At 46.5% G+C, this 19,161-nt stretch overlaps 1 protein-coding gene across 5 annotated transcripts in view; it reads right to left on the bottom strand.

Moving 5' to 3' along the window:
• The window catches only part of CEP290 (centrosomal protein 290), a 129,968-nt gene that overhangs the window by 39,537 nt on the left and 71,270 nt on the right, over nt 1-19,161 (bottom strand). For all 5 annotated transcript variants that reach the window (XM_006114000.4, XM_025180148.2, XM_075932772.1 and 2 more), the window contains 5 exons: nt 18,319-18,518; nt 14,378-14,591; nt 12,883-13,020; nt 11,418-11,639; nt 1,924-2,040 (listed from right to left, as the gene is read on the bottom strand). In XM_006114000.4, the coding sequence (XP_006114062.2) occupies nt 1,924-2,040; nt 11,418-11,639; nt 12,883-13,020; nt 14,378-14,591; nt 18,319-18,518 (891 nt within the window). The remainder of the gene's footprint in view (nt 1-1,923; nt 2,041-11,417; nt 11,640-12,882; nt 13,021-14,377; nt 14,592-18,318; nt 18,519-19,161) is intronic.

A 19,161-nucleotide genomic window follows, 5' to 3' on the forward strand; every position in this document is an offset into this window, starting at 1 on the left:
GTATGTGTGTGTGAGAGAGAAAGAGACTGAGGGTGAGAGAAGATTATCTTCCCTAGCATTTAGTAGGATTTAGTATTTCATTTGGATCAGAAGGTCCCAATTGTGCAATGCTGTGTGTTGATGGATAGCTGTCCTACCACAAAAAAGATTGTATAGATTATTTCAAAATAGCTTATTTCAAAATTGGGAGCATCTACACAGCACTTACTTTGAAATAGAGCACTCTTCCTCTGACTTCCCTTAATCCTCGTACAATGAGGGTTACAGGAGTTGGAGTAGGAAGTTCTCCAGCTTGACAGCATTTTGACACTATTTCGAAATAACTGCCTGCTGTGTAGACGCAGACTAAGTTATTTTGAAATACTGCTAGTTATTTTGAAATAATTTTGCTGTGTAGATGTACCCTAAATGATTAGCTGGGGCATGTCTTTTGACAATCAGGGCACTTGACTTAGTGAATTAGATTCATAAAGGAAAACAAGATTCTAAGACTTTACCTGTGGCAGGAGTGTAAGTCTTTAGTAAAAAAAAAGATTATTTAACAAGGGAATAAGTACTCTCCTACCATAAATCCCATACCAATGGAAAAACAAAAATTATGACCAGCGTTGTAATCCTGCAGAAACCTGTGAACATGCTGTACATATGTCATTGCAAAATTGGACAGTAAGACTGAATAAAAAAACTGATATTGAATAATATCAAACAACATAATAGGTCTTGAAATGTTAGCTTTAATTTGCCTTAGTTTGGATCAACCACATCAATCACTTGTTGGAAATTTATTCTTCCACTGATGAATATTGCTCTCACTACAAATGTGTAAGTAATTTCACGAAATAATATATAAAAACTAAAAATGTCTTACAATTATTTCTCTTTTGCTGGCCTCATGGTAAGAGCTCAAAATGATTTTATACCCAAGACTCAGTCTACAGAATCAATATATAACATACATGAATGTCTGCTCTGCTTAGACATACCCTTACTCCTTAAGAAACTTGGACTGAAGTCAATAAGCCACCATATGGATACAAAAAACTATATATAGACAGCCTCACTGAATTCAATGGGATTTCATTTGACGATAAGAATCTACATGCATGGATTTAGTTGTAGGACTAGGATCTAGGTGTATTTGGTATTTTTAATTGCATTCACACAAATGTAGAACATTTACAAGCACATTCATGTTATGAAACATAAATAAAATACATTTTATACATACACATCCATAGTACAAGACAAAAATACATCTCAAAAACTAATAATTGATATACAGTGCCTCAACTTACCTAATGGGAGGTATAAGCTCTCGCTTACAAGCATCTTGAATATTTACAAAGCCACTGAATGCAGTTTGAGAACAATAATGTATTCTGCTCTCATCTACCTTATTAGGTACCAACACAAGTCACTATCTGCTACCATAACAGCAGAAAACAAACAAGAGACTGAACAAATACATCCCTACTCAGTCAGAATCGATAACATGCAGAGAGATCCATTAGGAAATGTATCTTTTGAAAGAAACCCCACATTTTTGTCTCAAAATGTTTTAAATTGCTATAGATACAAATAACATCTTAGATAGCTACCACTGAAACAAATGAAGTTTTCAGTTTCTTTACTCTATGACTTTATGAACTGAGTTGACAGAACTTTGTATGTAGCCTGACACGGTTAGCTTGCACAGTTGAGTCAGTTTCCCACTTTTTTGTATGAATTTTGTACTCAGCAAAAAGGGAAACATTAATACAATATAGAAATATGTGGTAACATTAGAAACATTGCTAAGAGGACTGAGGAGCAGGTTATATTTCTGAAGACATTTCTGATTTGTTGTTTTTCTTAAGCTGGGTGGATTTCAAGTTAATGGTGTCCCTTTCAATATCACAAACTAAATAATGCTGTATCACATACCTTGTCTTCTTTTACACTCTTCTTTTCTACCTCCTCACTCTTCTTTTCAACCTCAATTTCAAGCTTTTTAATCTTTTTCTGAAGTTCATCTATGAATTTTTGTTCATCAGCTTTACTCTGAAAAAAATATGATTATCTTTACTGCTTAATTATCACAAATTTTTAAGATACTTTTCTACATTTTGTCCTCTGGGATAAACCTAAAGCTCAATATTAACTGATTTAATCCTCTCAACATAGGTGCTTTGAAAAAATATTAAATTTAGATTGTGAAGTGCCTCTTTAAAGATTACTACTACTATTTGAGTGTTTGATTGTTACTTTATATTCTGCATGAGTAATGGGCAGCATGCAGTTGGACACAAAAAGAATGCCTATACGATTATTTTTTTTAATTGAATCAGCATTAGGCATTAAATTGCTGTAAATTACTATGCCTCTTGCAAACCACATAAATTCACACAACCTTACTGAAAGGACACTTAAATTCTCAGGTATGGATTTGAAATCTCCATTGGCATATTTAGAAATGAAAATAATATGAAAATTTAGAAAATACAGGTACATAGACCTTGTGTATACTTACCTGCACCGTCAATCTACTTCAGCTACATAAAAGCCTAGTCTACACTAGACCAGGCAGGTTGGTTTAAGGTACACAACTCCAGTTACGCAAAATACGTAGCTTGAATTGGCTTACCTTAAGCTGAGATGTGGCGGCGTCCACACAGCAGGAGGCCAACAGGAGTACATGTTCTTGTTGGCTTCCCTTATCCTTACAGAACAAGGAGTGCTGGATGCTGGCAAGAGCTGGTCTTAACATTTGTTCTATGGGTCTACATTAGACCCACTAAATGGAATGCTACAAGATTGACCTCCAGAGAATCAATCTTCTTACTAGTATAGACATGCCCATAAAGTATAGCTGAAGCCGATATACACACTGCAGCATTTTGTGTGTGCTTAAGTTGGAGACTTCTCTCCTGTTGATGCTGGTTACTCTTCTTGTCTTGGTGGAGTACCAGTGTCAAGAAGAGGTTACTTACCTCGTAACTGTAGTTCTTCAAGATGTGTTGCTCATGTCCATTCTGATTAGGTGTACGCGCGCCACGTGCACGGATTCCGGAGCTTTTTTCCCTTAGCAGTATCCATAGGGCCAGCAGGGAGCCCCCTGGAGTGGCGCCGGTATACCGGTGCATATATATCCCTGCTGGTCCCTCCACCCCCTCAGTTCCTTCTTGCCGGCTCCTTCCGACACGGAGAGGTGGGTGGGATGCAGAATGGACATGAGCAACACATCTCGAAGAACAACAGTTACGAGGTAAGTAACCTCTTCTTCGAGTGCTTGCTCATGTCCATTCTGATTAGGTGAGTCCCTAGCCGTGTCCCCCCCTCCGGAGGCGGGGTCGGAAGGTGACTAATTACTCTCTTATTATTATTCTGCAGAGCCCAGAACTGCCCTCCCGACGGCAGCATCCTCCCTGGCCAGTTGTGTGATTGCATAATGCTCTGCAAAAGTGTGCACCGATGACCAGGTTGCTGCTCTGCAGATTTCCAAGATTGGCACGCAGGCCAGGAACGCCGCCAACGTTGCCTGGGCTCTAGTGGAATGTGCTGTTATGCTCAGCGGTGATCTACCCGCGCCCTCGTAGCACAGTAGAATGCAGGAAGTAATCCACGAGGATATGCGCTGCGCCGAGACTGGCTGCCCACACATCCTTTCCGCCACTGAAATAAACAATTGAGTTGACTTATGGAACTCTCGTGTCCTATCTATATAAAAAGCCAACGCCCTCCTAACGTCCAGGCAGTGCAGAGCCTGTTCCCTGGGTGACGCATGTGGCTTGGGATAAAACACTGGCAGGTAAATGTCCTGGGACATATGGAAGTGCGAGACAACCTTGGGAAGAAACCCCGGGTGTGGACGCAACCTCACCTTATCTTTAAAAAACACCGTGTAAGATGGTTCTGAGGTGAGAGCCCTAAGCTCTGACACCCTCCTGGCCGAGGTAATGGCCACGAGGAAAGCTACCTTATAGGACAGGTACATCAAAGAGCATGAAGCCAGAGGCTCGAACGGGGGCTTCATAAGGGCAGTCAGGACCAAGTTAAGGTCCCAAGCCGGGACCGGAGGTCTCTCATATGGCATCATTCTGTCAATTCCCTTTAGAAATCTTTTAACCAAGGGATTGGCAAAGATAGAACTTTGGCCCCCCCCGGCGTGGAAAGCCGCTATGGCCGCCAGGTATACCCTTAGGGAGGCTGTGGCCAGGCCCTGTTTCCGCAGGTGGAGAAGGAATTCCAAGATAGTCGGAACCGCCCCTTCACCTGGAGCGAGCGTCCTGCCCTCCAGCCACGAAGTAAACCTCTTCCACTTAGCCTCGTAAAGGGCTCTAGTGGACGGCTTTGGCTCTTAGAGGACCTCCTGGACTGCTCTGGAGCAGGCTCGCTCCGTCACTGAGAGCCACTGAGGAGCCACGCTGCTAGGTGCAGAGATGGTAGCTCGGGTGGAGTGCTAGCCCGGCCTCGCAGCTCTGAGTGATTAGATCTGGCACTAGGGGTAGCCTGAACGGGCCCTCCACAGCCAGATCCAGCAGGGTGGTGAACCAGTACTGCCGAGGCCATACTGGCGCTATCACGATGATCCGGGCCCTGAACCTTTGCACTCTGAGGAGTGTGTCGTGGATCAGAGGGAACGGGGGGAAGGCATAGAGTAGGCCTCTGGGCCAGCTGACCTGCAGTGCATCGCCCCGAGAGCCCAGACCGTGTCCTATGTACGAACAGAACTCCCTGCACCTGGCGTTGCTCAGAGTTGCAAACAGGTCCAGGTGGGGAAACCCCCACCTTTGGAAGACCCCATGAAGTACATCCCACCTTAGCACCCACTCGTGTGCCTGGATCGAACGGCTGAGCCTGTTCGCTAGCCTGTTCCTGGTTCCTGGCAGGTGAGATGCCTCCAGGTAAATACCGTGGGCTATACACAGTTCCCACAGATCTAGGGCTTCCCGGCACAGGGGAGAGGAACGCGCCCCACCCTGCTTGTTGATATAGAACATGGCCGTAGTGTTGTCTGTCAGCACCGCCACCACTCTGTTCTGCAAGTTGGGGAGGAACGCCCTGCAGGCCAACCTGACAGCCCGCAGCTCCTTGATATTTATATGGAGGTGAACCTCCTCTGTTGACCACGTACCTTGCGTCCTGAGGTTGCCTAGGTGAGCGCCCGTGACCAGCTGCACTGACGGGGATGGTTTGGTGAATCGGACCCCTGCACACACTGTGCCCACGTCCTTCCACCAGTCCAGCAAACGAAGAATGTCCTGAGGGATAGTCACTACCGCATCTAGCGGTGACCTCAAGGGGTTGTGCGCTACCTTGAGCCACCCCTGCAATGGGCGCATGCTCAGCCTGGCGTGTTGGACCACGTAAGTGCACGCCGCCATGTGGCCTAGGAGCCTCATACAGGTCCTTGCCATCGTAGTTGGGAACTCCTGCAGCCCCACTACCAGCGAGTGAATAGCCATGAATCTGTCTCTCGGTAGGGACGCCTTGCCCAAAGGCGAGTCCAGATGGGCCCCCACAAAGTCTATGACTTGCATGGGATCTAGCAATGATTTGGCCTTGTTTATGAGGAGGCCGGACTCTCGAACAAAACCCTGGCCCTTGAGACATGATCTAACACCTGTTCTCGAGACTTGCCCCTTATGAGCCAATCGTCCAGATATGGAAACACTTGGACCCTGTGCCGCCGCAGAAACGCAGCTATCACCGTCATACATTTGGTAAAGACTCTTGGGGATGTACACAGTCCAAATGGGAGGACCGTAAACTGGAAGTGGTCCTGTCCCACCGTGAACCGTAGGAATTTTCTGTGACTTGGAAAAATTGAAATGTGGAAGTACGCATCCTTCAAACCGAGAGCAGCATACCAGTCCCCCTTTCTGAGCAATGGGATGATGCAGGCCAGCGTCACCATCCTGAACTTTGTCTTCCTTATAAAGGTGTTCAGGTTTCGGAGGTCTAGTATGGGACGCATGCCCCCTTTCGCCTTGATGAAGCTTGGAATCAGTCTGCTCTGAGAACAAGGCCGGCCCCTCAAAGGGCAGGTCCTGAATGGTGGTCTGCACCTCGGGTGGGATGCCAGACACCTGCAGCCACGCACTACGCCTCATAACAACCCCTGTGGCCATAATGCAGGCTGCCGAATCGGCCGCGTCCAAGGCCGCCTGGAGAGAGGTACGCGCCACTGCTTGTCCCTCTTCCATCAGGGCCCCGAATTCCTGGTGGGATTCAGAAGGAAGCTGGCTGGCAAATTTCTGCATAGATGCCCATGTGTTAAAGGCATAACGCCCCAGCATTAGTTACTGGTTAGCTATACGTAGCTGGAGGCCCCCCGTGGCATAGGCCTTCCGGCCAAGTAGGTCCAATCCCCTGGGCTCCTTTGCCTTCGGAGTAGGACCTGGAGGCCCTTGGCGCTCCTTCTGCCCTGTGGCCTGGACTACTATGGATCCCGGAGCCGGGTGGTTAAAAAGATGCTCGTGCCCCGCTTGGGGTACATAGTACCTTCTCTCGACCCCCTTCTGGGTCGGTGCAATAGAAGCCGGCGTCTGCCACAGAGTTTTGGACAGTTTGTCCACCATTTTATTCAGTGGGAGCGCCACTCGACCAGGGCCCGCTGCCGCTATGATGTCCACCATAGGATCTAGGTCCTCGTGAACCTCCTCGTGCTGGACCACAAGATTGACCGCCAGCCTTCGGAGCAGTTCCTGGTGTGCCCTGGAGTCCATCAACGGGGCTGGGGCGCGGGGTCGGTCAGGGGCTCATCTGGTGAAGATGATGAGAACTCCTTTGAGGGGACTGCCTCCTCTTCGCCGAGCTGTGCCCCTGGTTCCCCCGGGCAGAGATGTCCATATAGGTTGAGCCTGGCTGGGACATAGCCCCCTGCCCCTGACCAATAATTGGAGGTCTTGGCATCGCCACTATAGACGAGCTGTCTCCAGGCGGGGGGAGGGGCTGACAAAGGGGTGGCAGATGGGGTGCTGCTCCTTCGGGAAAACCCCGCCGCCGGCCCCGTAGGGGGAGGCCTCTGGGCCTGGTGGTATGCCCAGGGCGTCCAGAATGCCCACTGAGGTTGCCCCTGCCACTGCTGCTGGTCCACCGGCTCCCGGTGAGATGATCTGACCGATGAGTGAGACCTATGACGGGGCCATGACCTGTATGATGACCTGGCCGATGCCACCGATTCGGCCTCAGACTCCGAAGAGTACTCTGATGCTGACCAGGGAGGGGCCAATGAAGCATGCACCTTTCGCTGTGCTGCCATGGCCGACGGCTTTTCCCTGTGCACCGCACGCAGTGCCAGTGGGGGCATAAGTGGAGGTCCTTGCTGTAGCGGTACCGTGCCCAGCTGCATCTGATAGGCCGGTAAATAACCCTCCGGTGCCGTCATGTGCAGCGCCGCTGCGCCCTGCTGCTGGGTTGGCGCTCCCAAGGTGTGAGCAGGGATTGGTGCCGGGAGAGGCATCAGCGTTGGTGCCATGCGGGGCGCTTGCTGTGGCACCGCAGATGGCACATAGTACGGTGCGGGGCCCTGCACCACCCAAGGGGCCGTCTGCGGCACCGGGCCCTGCACCGGTGCCGGTGCCGTTGGCGCTGCAAGCGCACTCGCTCCCGGTGCCGCTGCCGTCGGGAAGGGGCCCCGGGTCGGTGCCGGCGTTCGTCCCGGCTTCGGTGCCGGTGTTCTTCCCAGCACTGGGAAAAAATTGCTGCTGGGCCAAGGCCTGCCCTTCGCCCAGAGGGTCCCATGACCCAGCCATAGCCTGTTTGGGGGCACTTAAGGCCGGTGCCGGCGCGGTCCGCTCCTGCGGCACCAGGCCCTCTCCTTCATCCACAGCCATGTGAATGAGGTCCCGGGCCGCCTCAAAGGTTTCTGGGGTGGAGGGCTGACGGACCTCTCCTAGCCCCACGGGCTGCCCCGGGCTCTTGCCCTTGTCCGGGCTGCGCCTCTTTTTGGAGGCCTTAGAACAAAGGTGCCCCTCCTTAGGGCGCACCTTCTGGGCACTCCTCTCTGCTGAGCGTCCCCTCGAGCTCTTGGAGGCCCTCGGCACCGGGGACTGCGATCTGCGCCTCGGTGCCTTGTTGTCCGACGGGGGTGCCGCCGATGGTGCGCTGCAGGCAGAGTGAGGCCGCTCCTCGCTTTGAGGCTGCAGTGCCAACTCCATTAGTAGGAGTTTCAGCCGGGAGTCCCTCTCCTTCTTGGTCCGGAGCTTAAAGCTCTTACAAAGCTTTCAGCTTGATGGGCCTCACCCAGACACTTTAAGCAGTCGGAGTGGGGATCTCTGCAGGGCATAGGTTTGGAGCAGGAAGCACAGGGTTTAAAGCCCTGGGGCCCTGGCATGCCCTCCCCTCACGGGAGGGTTCCGCTGCTCCCCTATCTAACTAAATATTTACAACACTTAACAACTACTTAACTAGATAAAAACTTCAACTAGAACTATAATACAACAGAAAAGAAATAAGCTGCTAAGAGATAGGCTATCAGCCTGAAGCATGCTCCAGCTACCGTCACGGGTGGTAAGAAGGAACTGAGGAGGTGGAGGGGCCAGCAGGGATATATATGCACCGGTATACCGGCGCCACTCCAGAGGGCTCCCTGCTGGCCCTATGGATACTGCTAAGGGAAAAAAGCTCCGGAATCCGTGCACGCGGCGCGCGTACACCTAATCAGAATGGACACGAGCAAGCACTCGAAGAAGAACGGGAGTGCTCTCGGCGATCGATATATCACATCTTCAACATACACAATAAATCAAAGGGCAGTGGATCAACTGCTGCAGCATCGATCCACCGCATAATGTAGACAAGACCTTAGAAATATTTTTCTACAGTGCACAGACAATACACAGAGAATTTATAAACATTTTAAGACCATATTCATTTGACAAAAATAAATTAGCACCAATACCTGCTGTTTACATTTCTGAGAGTAATCCATCCAAAGACTTCTGGGAATTGCATTACTATTAGCATTAAATGATCTGCTATGTATAGCATGTATTGAGAAGAGGAGGACAGAAGAAAGTAAGGAAACTGGCAGGTCCTAGAACGAGGAACGAGGTGTAACGGTAGTTCGAATTAGAAAGCCTAATTCGAACTACCTACACCGTGCCGCGTGTAGCCGTGGGCACAGAGTCTGAACTACCGGGGATTTAAAAATCGCGGCGCCCGGCAAGATGCAAATGAAGCCCGGGATATTTAAATCCCGGGCTTCATTTGCAACTTTGATTGACTACATTAACCACCCTAGTTCAAACTAGGGTGGTAGTGTAGACATACCCTCAAAGTGCACTACAACTTCATTAACTTTTAATTCACTTTAATTGGCAGTCACAGCTAAAAATGTCTCAGAACACCACAAAGCATTTATTTGGGCCTAATATGGTATTAAATTGTCATTAGGGATGGTTAGCACCTGCTAACAAGAACCTACTCCATGGAACCACCTGTCTCCCCAACCCACGCTGTTGCCTCTGTATCAGAGGTAGCAGCACAAGGGAGGGGTGGGAGATCTGGTGGGATGCTCAGCAGCCTCTGTACATGGAGAGCGTGGGCCTCCTCATGGACAGGGGCTGCTGCAGCCCCGCACTGCTGTCTCTGTATCAAGTGGGAGCCGGTATGTGCAGGGAGCTGATTTTTAAAATGACTCCTCTTGTGAATCACCTCTGCCTGCTACCCTGTGCTGCTGCCTCTCATACAGAGCGTGGGATGGCAGGGAGTTCCCCAGGAGTGGGGCTGGGAGTCAAGAGTGAGTGCACAAGACTGGCTACTGCCTTTGCCCCAAAGGGGAGCATTTTAGTAACCGTGTCACCGCTAACCACACGGCTGTTTCTACACTTCAAAGGTGAAAGCGCTGTGGGGAGCTGTGGCGGGTCCCTCCTGCCTGAGTCCCCAACACTGCTACGATGCAGTTTATAGCTGGCCCTATAAGCAAGGCCTAGGCCCTCTGGCCTGAGTCCAAAGTGCAGTCACAATGCAGTTTATAGCTGGCCCTATAAGCAAGGCCTAGGCCCTCCGGCCTGAGTCCACACCACAGTCTATAGCTGGCCCTTTAAGCAAGGCCTAGGCCCTCTGGCCTGAGTCCACAGCGCAGTCACAATGCAGTTTGTAGCTGGCCCTTTAAACAAGGCCTAGGCCCTCTGGCCTGAGTCCACAGCGCAGTCACAATGCAGTTCAGGGGTTATAGCGGGGCACACCCCCGGGTAGGGGGACCCGGGCCCACCCAACTACACCGGGTTCCAGCCCAGGGCCCTGTGAGCGACCGGGTAACGGGTCACTCCCTCGGTGAGCCAGTCTGGCCGAAACGCACAGAGGTTCTCTGGGCGGGAGAGGCAGCTCCCGCTCCTGCCCTGGGCCACTTCCTACCCAGTCCCCGGGGGTGCCTTCCCCTGTACCTGCCCAGCTGGCTGCGAGCTCCGTGCCAGCGTCCCCTCAGTCAGTAGTCCCAGGGTTACCCCAACTCGCCTCCGCGTCCTTCTCCGCCTCTCCTGGCGTCCCCAGCAACAGCTGAGAGGGAGCTCCCTGCCCCGGTCCTTCTCCTCCGGCCGTCTCTCCAGACTGAGTCTTTCCCCAGGCTTTTATAGCCCTACTGCAGCCCGGGCATGCTCGATAGAGCTATGGGGGAGGGGCCTCTGCAGCCAGGTAACCCTGGCTGGGCCCTGTAGGTTCAGTGCGGGGCTGCCTCGCTTCGTCACAGGAGCATGAGACCAGCGGGGGACTAAAGCAGTCCCCCGCTGGCCCCAGGCTCCTGCGGCATTTCAAAGCGGCAGTATCGCATGGAGCCTGGGGTCAGCTAGGGCTCTAAGTGCTCTGCTGACCCCTGGCTCCATGAAATGCTGCCACTTTGGAATGCCACGGAGAGCACCGTGTCACTTTGAAGCACTCCACCTCTTTTCCCCATTCTTGCTGCCTCTTTCCAATAGAGGCAGCAAGGGGGGAGGAAGTGACTAGTCGACTAGCGTGCCGACTATGCGATAAGCAATTGTTTATTGGAGAGTCAACTAGTTGTTCACATCCCTAACTAACACCAAGAGCAAGACCTTTCTCAGCATACGCACCTAGGTTTTCAGCTCATCTTTAAATACTCTTGACCTCCTACTGCAAGAAGAAAAGAGGGCCCTTCAATCTGCAATAACTTAAGTTGTCTCTTCTTGCAAGCTGTGAATTCCACAAGCCATCTACTGCAGCTTTCATTCATTTTATTCAAGAAACCTCTTTCAGACCCTATCAACATTTGACATCTGTCACAGAGGTGCTAGTCAACAGTTTGCTGGCAGCCCTACAGCACTGTCTGGCATCTGTTGCCTCCAATCTCCAAAATCTCCCCATTGCTATTGGTCCGTCTGCCTGATAATCATATTTAGTCTTACAAAAACAGTACATTCATAAAAGGATATCTGACTGAATGTCTAGATTTTTACAATAATAAAAACTAAGAGTACCTGTATGCTGTTTGTTAGTCTTTTTATCCGTTTTTTCAGTTCTTCACTTTCTTTTTCCATTTCTTCTTTTTCTTTTAGTACTTTAGTAATGGCTTTTTGCTTCTTCTGAAGTTCTTGGTTTAAATCATCCATTTCATCTAACAAAGAGCTCTCTTTGGTTTTACTTACTTTAAGGGCATCTTTAAATTTTGTAAGTTGCTCATTTAATTCCTCTATGTGAGACTATAAAAATAAATTAAAAAGTGTTATTTTCAGGGTTCCCAACTAAGTAAAACAGCTATATTGAGGTTAAGGAGGTATATTTCCTGGATTCCATAGACATTCCTCAACTCAGTTATTTCATATATTATCAACTATATTTAGATAATGTACTATGTTTAAATAATCACTAAGAAGACCATTTGTAAGTTCCTATAGATCTGGAGAAAGGAGCAAAGAGTGAGGTGGAAAAATTGGCAGATCATACCAAACTGCACAAGATAGTTAAAACCAAATCAGACTGTGAAGAGCTTCAAAAGCATCTTATAAAACTAGGTGAGTGGGCAACAAAATGGCAAATGAATTTTAATGTTGCTAAATGCAAGGCAATGCATATTAGAAAAAATAATCCCGGCTATTCATACAAAATGATGGAGACTAATTTAGCTACAACTACTCAAAAGACAGATCTCGGAGTCATTGTGAATAGCTCTCTGAAAACATCCACTCAATGTGCAGCACTAGTCAAAAAAACCAAACAGAATGTTAGGAATCATTCAAAAAGGGAGAGAGAATAAAATAGAGAATTTCTTATTGCCTCTATATAAATCCATAGTACAGCCACATCTTGAATACTGCTTATAGATGTGATTGCCTCATCTTTTAAAAAGATATATTGGCATTGGAAAAGGTTCAAAAAAGGGCAACAAAAATTATTAGGGGTTTGGAATGGGTGTCATATGAAGAGAGATTAAAAAGACTGAGAGCTTTCAGCTTAGAAAAGAGGAGTCTAAGGAGGGATATGACAGAGCTCTATAAAATCATGACGGGTATGGAGAAAGTGAATAAGGAAAAGTTATTTACTGGTTCCCATTACATACGAACTAGGGGTCACCAAATGAAATTAATAGGAAGCAGGTTTAAAACAAACAAAAGGAAGTTTTTCTTCATGCAGTACTCGGACAGTCTGTGGAACTCCTTGCCAGAGGATGTTATGAAGACCTGGGTTTTAACAGGATTCAATAAAGAACTAGATACATTCATGGAGGATAGGTCCATTATTAGCCAGAATGGGTAGGAATGGTGTCTCTAGCCTCTATTTGTCAGGGGCTGGAAATGGATGACAGGAGAAAGACCACCTGTTCTGTTCACTCCCTTTTGACAGTACAACATTAATTATTACAATACTCAAAATGATAAATACTGTTCTCTTTTCAACTAAGAATACAACATAGAACACAGTATAAGGAAGTTAATTAGTGCTTACTGTGAGCTCCTTTGTTTGTTTGTCAACAATCTGCTGAACATTCATGTACGCCTCTTTTTGTGATGCTAAAGAAATAATCTGCTGCTCTGCATTATCAGTCATTTCTGCACGAAGCTCCAGAAGTGCTTTACTCAATGCCTGAAAATATCAACAAATCTGTTTGTAAGTTGCTGAAAATGAATGTTAAAAATAGCTAAAGGGAATAAAAATGTACTACCTTTCACATATGTTAAATTATGCAACTGTATTCCATACTAACAGCACAATTCATATACTCTATTGGCATCTTCACATATTATTTACAACTAGCCAATTAGCCCGTCATAAGACGGAATTTTCAGGTCTCTCCTCCACGTCGGTCTTCTCTCCTGAGCCTCCGGTCTCTTGCTCCAGCTGTCTTTCTCTCCTCCTCCTACTGCTTCCCCCTCTCTGTCTCTCAGCTCTCCTCTGCCTCCTACTTCTCTCTCTCTGTCTCTTCTCCTCCCCCTCCTGCCTCTCACTCGGGGGACTGTGGAGCCCAAACAGCCGTTTGGGCTCCTCACTCCCGATGTTGCATGGAGAGCACAGAGCCCAAACGGTCGCTTGCGCCACTTGCTCCCACACGGTGGCCCAGCTGAGCGGCGCAGAAGTCAGCCGAGCGCCATCGCAGGAGGTGAAGGGTGTGGGGCGGTGACATTAACGGCCAGGGGGCGGGACCAGGAGCTGCTGTCACACCGCACGTCACTGCCCCGTCCCCCTTCCCCTCCCGCCGTGGCGCTCAGCTGACTTCTGCGCCGCTCAGCTGGGCCGCCGCGTGGGAGCAAGTGGTGCAAGCGACCGTTTGGGCTCCGCACTCTCCATGCAGCATGGGCCGCTCAAAGAGAACAGCCAGCATTTCAGCAACAGCGCTGCCCAGAGGGAACAGCCAGCATTTCAGGCAACAGCGCCGCCCAGAGGGAACAGCCAGCATTTCAGGCAACAGCGCCGCCCAGAGGGAACAGCCAGCATTTCAAGCAACAGCGCCCCCCAGAGGGAACAGCCAGCATTTCAAGCAACAGCGCCCCCCCCTCCCAGAGGGAACAGCCAGCATTTGGGCATTACAGACTCACAGACACTGGGCTACTATATTTACAACGATGAGCAAGGTTCACTGGTATGAAACACTATGTCAACACAAAATCTAATCAATGCAGCTTAGTTGGTCAGTTAATCCAAGTTTAAAAAGCACAAAGCAGATGAAGCATAACAATGAACTTAGCTTCATAAATTACAGAGAAGTTAAATTCTATGTCAAACTCCATTTTGTTTTTCTACAACAAGCTATACAGCCCTAATATATCTCCATAAAAGGGCAATTTTCATGTATTCTTTGTCTATCTCTTAAACACATTAATGGCATTTCTGAAAAAAATTTGGAAATGTTTGCTATACATAATTTTCATAGTTATTTGTTTTTACATCAATTTTGTGTCTTCATGATAGATGCTATGTAATAAAATAAATTTAGATTACTTACTTTCTGCTGTTTCTCTTTTAAGGCTAACTGGGTTTTCAGCCTTTCTACTAGGTTTTTCATTGTAGTTGTTGGTGCTCTGTTATTTGCTTCTTTCTGGGCCTCTAACTCAGTTTTTACTTGCAGAAATTCAACTGCTTTCTGAGACAACAGGTTCCTCAATTCATTTGCTTCATCTTTCAGCTTTTTCACTTCAGCTACATGCTTTTCTTCAAGCCTAATAAAACAATGTAATAAACAGCAATGCCATGAAGTACTTAATTTAGTAAACTCCGGCTGGATTAGAAAAGGCTGAAAAATATTACACATTTGTCATAATTTCAGCTACGTTTCACTTGTAAAATGGCCTCCAACAGAGCTCTATGTGCATACGAATATGAGCCTGTTGATGTGGATATCCACAGATAGAAATTGGTATCCACTAATCCACAGAGCTCTATTGATAGGCATGAAACAAAAGACAGGACTATGCAGCACTTTAAAGACTAACAAGATGGTTTATTAGGTGATGAGCTTTTGTGGGCCAGACCCACTTCCTCAGTGAATGCCTCTACCCAGATCCTGGTGTGGCTTTGCAGGGACTGTGGCTTGCAATTCCCACTTATCGATATCCAGGCTGGGGGGACCATCCAATGTGAAAGGTGTCCGCTGGTGGAATTGCTCAGGCAACAGATGGGAGAGCTACAGAAGGAGGTGGCTAGGTTGAAGAGCATCCGAATCCACGAACAATTCCTGGACAGTGTTCATGTGGAGACAGCTGAGGTAGCTGTCCCAGTACACAGAACTGCTGACACACCACTGGTGGAGGAGGAGACGGCTCAGGGTAGACACTGGCAGCTGGTTACTTCTGGCAGCAGGCAGTGCTCCACCCCTGCTCCAAACCCTCCCACCGTGGTACTAAGAAACCGTTATGCTCTTCTTGATACAGGAGATAAGGAATCACCCTCTACAACAAAGGAGAAGCCTCGTACTCCCAAGGCTGGGAGGTCTGCTGCCACCACTGCGAATAGGAAACATAGGGTAGTGGTGGTCGGAGACTCTCTTCTGAGGGGGATGGAGGAGCCCATCTGACGCCCTGACATGTCATCTCAGGAGGTATGCTGCCTGCCGGGGACCCGTATCTGAGACGTTACGGAGGCATTGTTGAGGATTATCCAGCCCTCTGACTACTACCCCATGCTACTCATCCATGGGGGCACTAATGATACTGCGAGGTGTGACACTAAGCAGATCAAGAGTGACTACACAGCTCTGGGAGTACAGGTGAAGGAGTTTGGAGCGCAGGTGGTATTCTCTTCAATCCTTCTGGTCAAAGGTAGGGGCCCAGGCAGAGACAGGTGCATCCTGGAAGTGAATGCCTGGCTGCGAAGATGGTGTCACCAGGAGGGCTTTGGCTTCCTCGACCATGGGATGCTATTCCAGGAAGCATTGCTAAGCACAGATGGTGTTCACCTTTTGAGGAAGGGGAAGACCGTATTTGGATACAAGCCCCTCTGTGTTAGTGTGCTTGTCGATATAAAAAATGGAAACTAGGTCAAATTACAAAGTATGAATATAAACAATACAGGGATGCAGGGGCAAGATTAGAAAGACAAAGGCACAAAGCAAGTTCAAACTAGCTACAGGCTTAAACGGAAACAAGAAGACATTCTATAAATATATTAGAAGCAAGAGGAAGACCAAGGACAGGGTTTGCCCATTGCTCAGTGAGGAGGGGGAAACAGTAACAGGAAACTTGGAAATGGCAGAGATGCTTAATGACTTCTTTGTTTCAGTCTTCACCGAGAAGTCTGATGAAGGGATGCCTGAATAGTGAATGCTAATGGGAAGGGGGTAGATTTAGAAGATAAAATTTAAAAAAAGAACAAATTAAAAATAACTTAGAAAAGCTAGATGTCTGCAAGTCACCAGGGCCTGATGAAATGTATCGTAGAATACTTAAGAAACTGATAGAGGAGGTATCTTGAGCCTTTAGCTATCATCTTTGGAAAATCATGGAAGATAGGAGACATTCCAGAAGATTGGAAAAGGGAAAATATAGTGCCCATCAATAAAAAGAGACATAAAAACAACCCAGGAAACTACAGACCAGTCAGTTTAACTTCTGTGCCATAAAGAATAATGGAGCAAGTAATTAAGGAAATCATCTGCAAACACTTGGAAGGTGGTAAGATGACAGGGAATAGCCAGCATAGATTTGTAAAGAACAAATCATGCCAAACCAATCTGATAGCTTTCTTTGATAGGATAATGAGTCTTGTGGATAAGGGAGAAGCGGTGGATGTGGTATACCTAGACTTAACTAAGGCGTTTGATATGGTCTCGCATGATATTCATATCAATAAACTAGGCAAATACAACTCAGATGGCTCTACTATAAGGTGGGTGCATAACTGGCTGGATAATCATACTCAGAGAGTAGTTATTAATGCTTCACAATGCCACGCTGTCCGGCGATCTGCGCATGTGTAGATTGTTCTGCGCATGCACAGATTGCCCGAACCCGGGTCTTCCGGGTTACAATCTACTCGCCATGGGCGAGTAGATTGTATAATTTGTCAAGCCCTGCTTATTAAGTTTAGAGAGGATACCAAGCTTAGAGGGGTTGCAACTGCTTTGGATGACAGGGTCATAATTCAAAATGATCTGGACATATTGGAGAAATGGTCTGAGGTAAACAGGATGAAGTTTAATAAGGACAAATGCAAAGTGCTCCACTTAGAAAGGAACAATCAGTTTCACACATACAGAATGGGAAGTGACTGTCTAGGAAGGAGTACGGCAGAAAGGGATCTAGGGGTTATAGTGGACCACAAGCTAAATTTGAGTCAATAGTGTGCAAAAAAAGCCAACATGATTCTAGGATGCATTAACAGGTGTGTTGTGAGCAAGACATGAAAAATCATTCTTCCACTCTACTCTGCACTGATTAGGCCTCAGTTGGACTATTGTGTCCAGTTCTGGGCACCGCATTTCAAGAAAAATATGGAGAAATTGGAGAGGGTCCAGAGAAGAGCAACAAGAATGATTAAAGGTCTAGATAACATGAGGAAGACAGAAAGAACTGGGCTTGTTTAGTTTGGAAAATAGAAGATTGAGAAGGGACATGATAGCAGTTTTCAGGTATCTAAAAGGGTGTCACAAGGAGGAGGGAGAAAACTTGTTTTTGCTGGCCTCTGAGGATAGAACAAGAAGCAATGGGCTTAAACTGCAGCAAGGGAGGTTTAGGTTGGACATTAGGAAAAAGTTCCTGTCAGGGTGGTTAAACACTGGAATAAATTGGCTAGGATGTTTGTGGAATCTCCATTACTGGAGATATTTAAGAATAGGTTAGATAAATGTCTATCGGGGATGGTCTAGACAGTACTGGGTCCTGCCATGAGGGAAGGGGACTGGACTCGATGACCTCTTGAGGTACCTTCCAGTCCTAGTATTCTATGACTCTATACCAATTCCTGAATTAATACCAAACAGTGATCAAATGCACAGTATCAGTGGAAAAACTCACATGAGTAAAGCAAACAAGAGTAGATAACATTTTCCTTTTCTTAAACCTATCATATAGGCTAAATGTTCATGACTTTCAATCTTTGTTGTGCAGGAAGTACAGAATGCTATTTAAAATATACAAGAAAATATTTCTGACAATTCAAAACCTTACATTCTGTGCACCAAAAATGTAATGAAGAAGAAAGCATTCAATAAGGGAGAGAAATGAAATACATTTTCAAATTATACATTTAATGACAAGCCAGACAATATGTATTTTAGTTACAGTTGTGGTATTATAAACAGCTAGGTTAGTTTCTTCAGTCATATTAATAAACTGTCAATAAAGCGTATTCAATAATCTTAAATGACACAGTAATAAATTTAGACTTGCAGTTGATTGGTCCAATCTAATTATTACTTGAATTGTAATAATTGTATATCTCAATACTTACTGAGCCTTGATGTTTTCAAACTCTCTGATTTTTAATAGTGTTACTTGTTTTTGTTTCTCTAAATCAGATGATGTTTTCTTTAATTTGCTTAGAAGCAAAGCAAGAGAGTTGTCTTGTTCCACTACCGTTTGCTCCATCTCAGCTAGACGAATGAAATGTTTGTTTGTGGGAACTGATAAAGAAGACTTTTTCATTAACTCCTGTAAAAACAGAATAGTCTTCATATTAAATATTCTACACCTTATACGGCGAAGTTCTGCAGTCATTTCATTATGTTAAATTTAATCGTAAACATAACCAAGCAGCAACTTTTACATTATATTTTATAGCCAGTGATGTGATTCTTAATAGTCAAATGTTAGCCATACAAAACACTAGTAAGTGGCCTCTTTAGCTGAGGACTAGTTATATAACTAGTTAAATATAGGTGGTCAGTCCTTTAGAAAAAGAATAATTAAGATGGAGCTTATTTTATTTACAGTAGAAGATTAAAAAAAGAGAGAGAAAATAAAAGGCATCAGCATGTCCAAGGGCTCACTCTAGAACCGGTCACATTGAACAATGATTACTCTGAAGTTTATTTATTGACCTTTATTTTCTCACTTGTCTTTCTCAAATTCTTTCAATTTCATGTTCATCAAGAGTAGTAGTAGTAATAATAATAATAATAATAATACATTAATGTAATGACAGTCACACTTATTTATCTTCATGTTTGTCGTATCTTGAACTGAAAAGCTGCTCCTTTGATGTGGAGGGTTAATTTTCAAATAATTTTCAAAATACAAAAACAAAACAACAACAAACAAATGTACAACTCTGAATAAAATCGCCCACCCCAAA

The sequence above is a fragment of the Pelodiscus sinensis genome, chromosome 1, assembly GCF_049634645.1.
Source record: "Pelodiscus sinensis isolate JC-2024 chromosome 1, ASM4963464v1, whole genome shotgun sequence".
In the NCBI taxonomy this organism is placed as follows: domain Eukaryota; kingdom Metazoa; phylum Chordata; order Testudines; family Trionychidae; genus Pelodiscus; species Pelodiscus sinensis.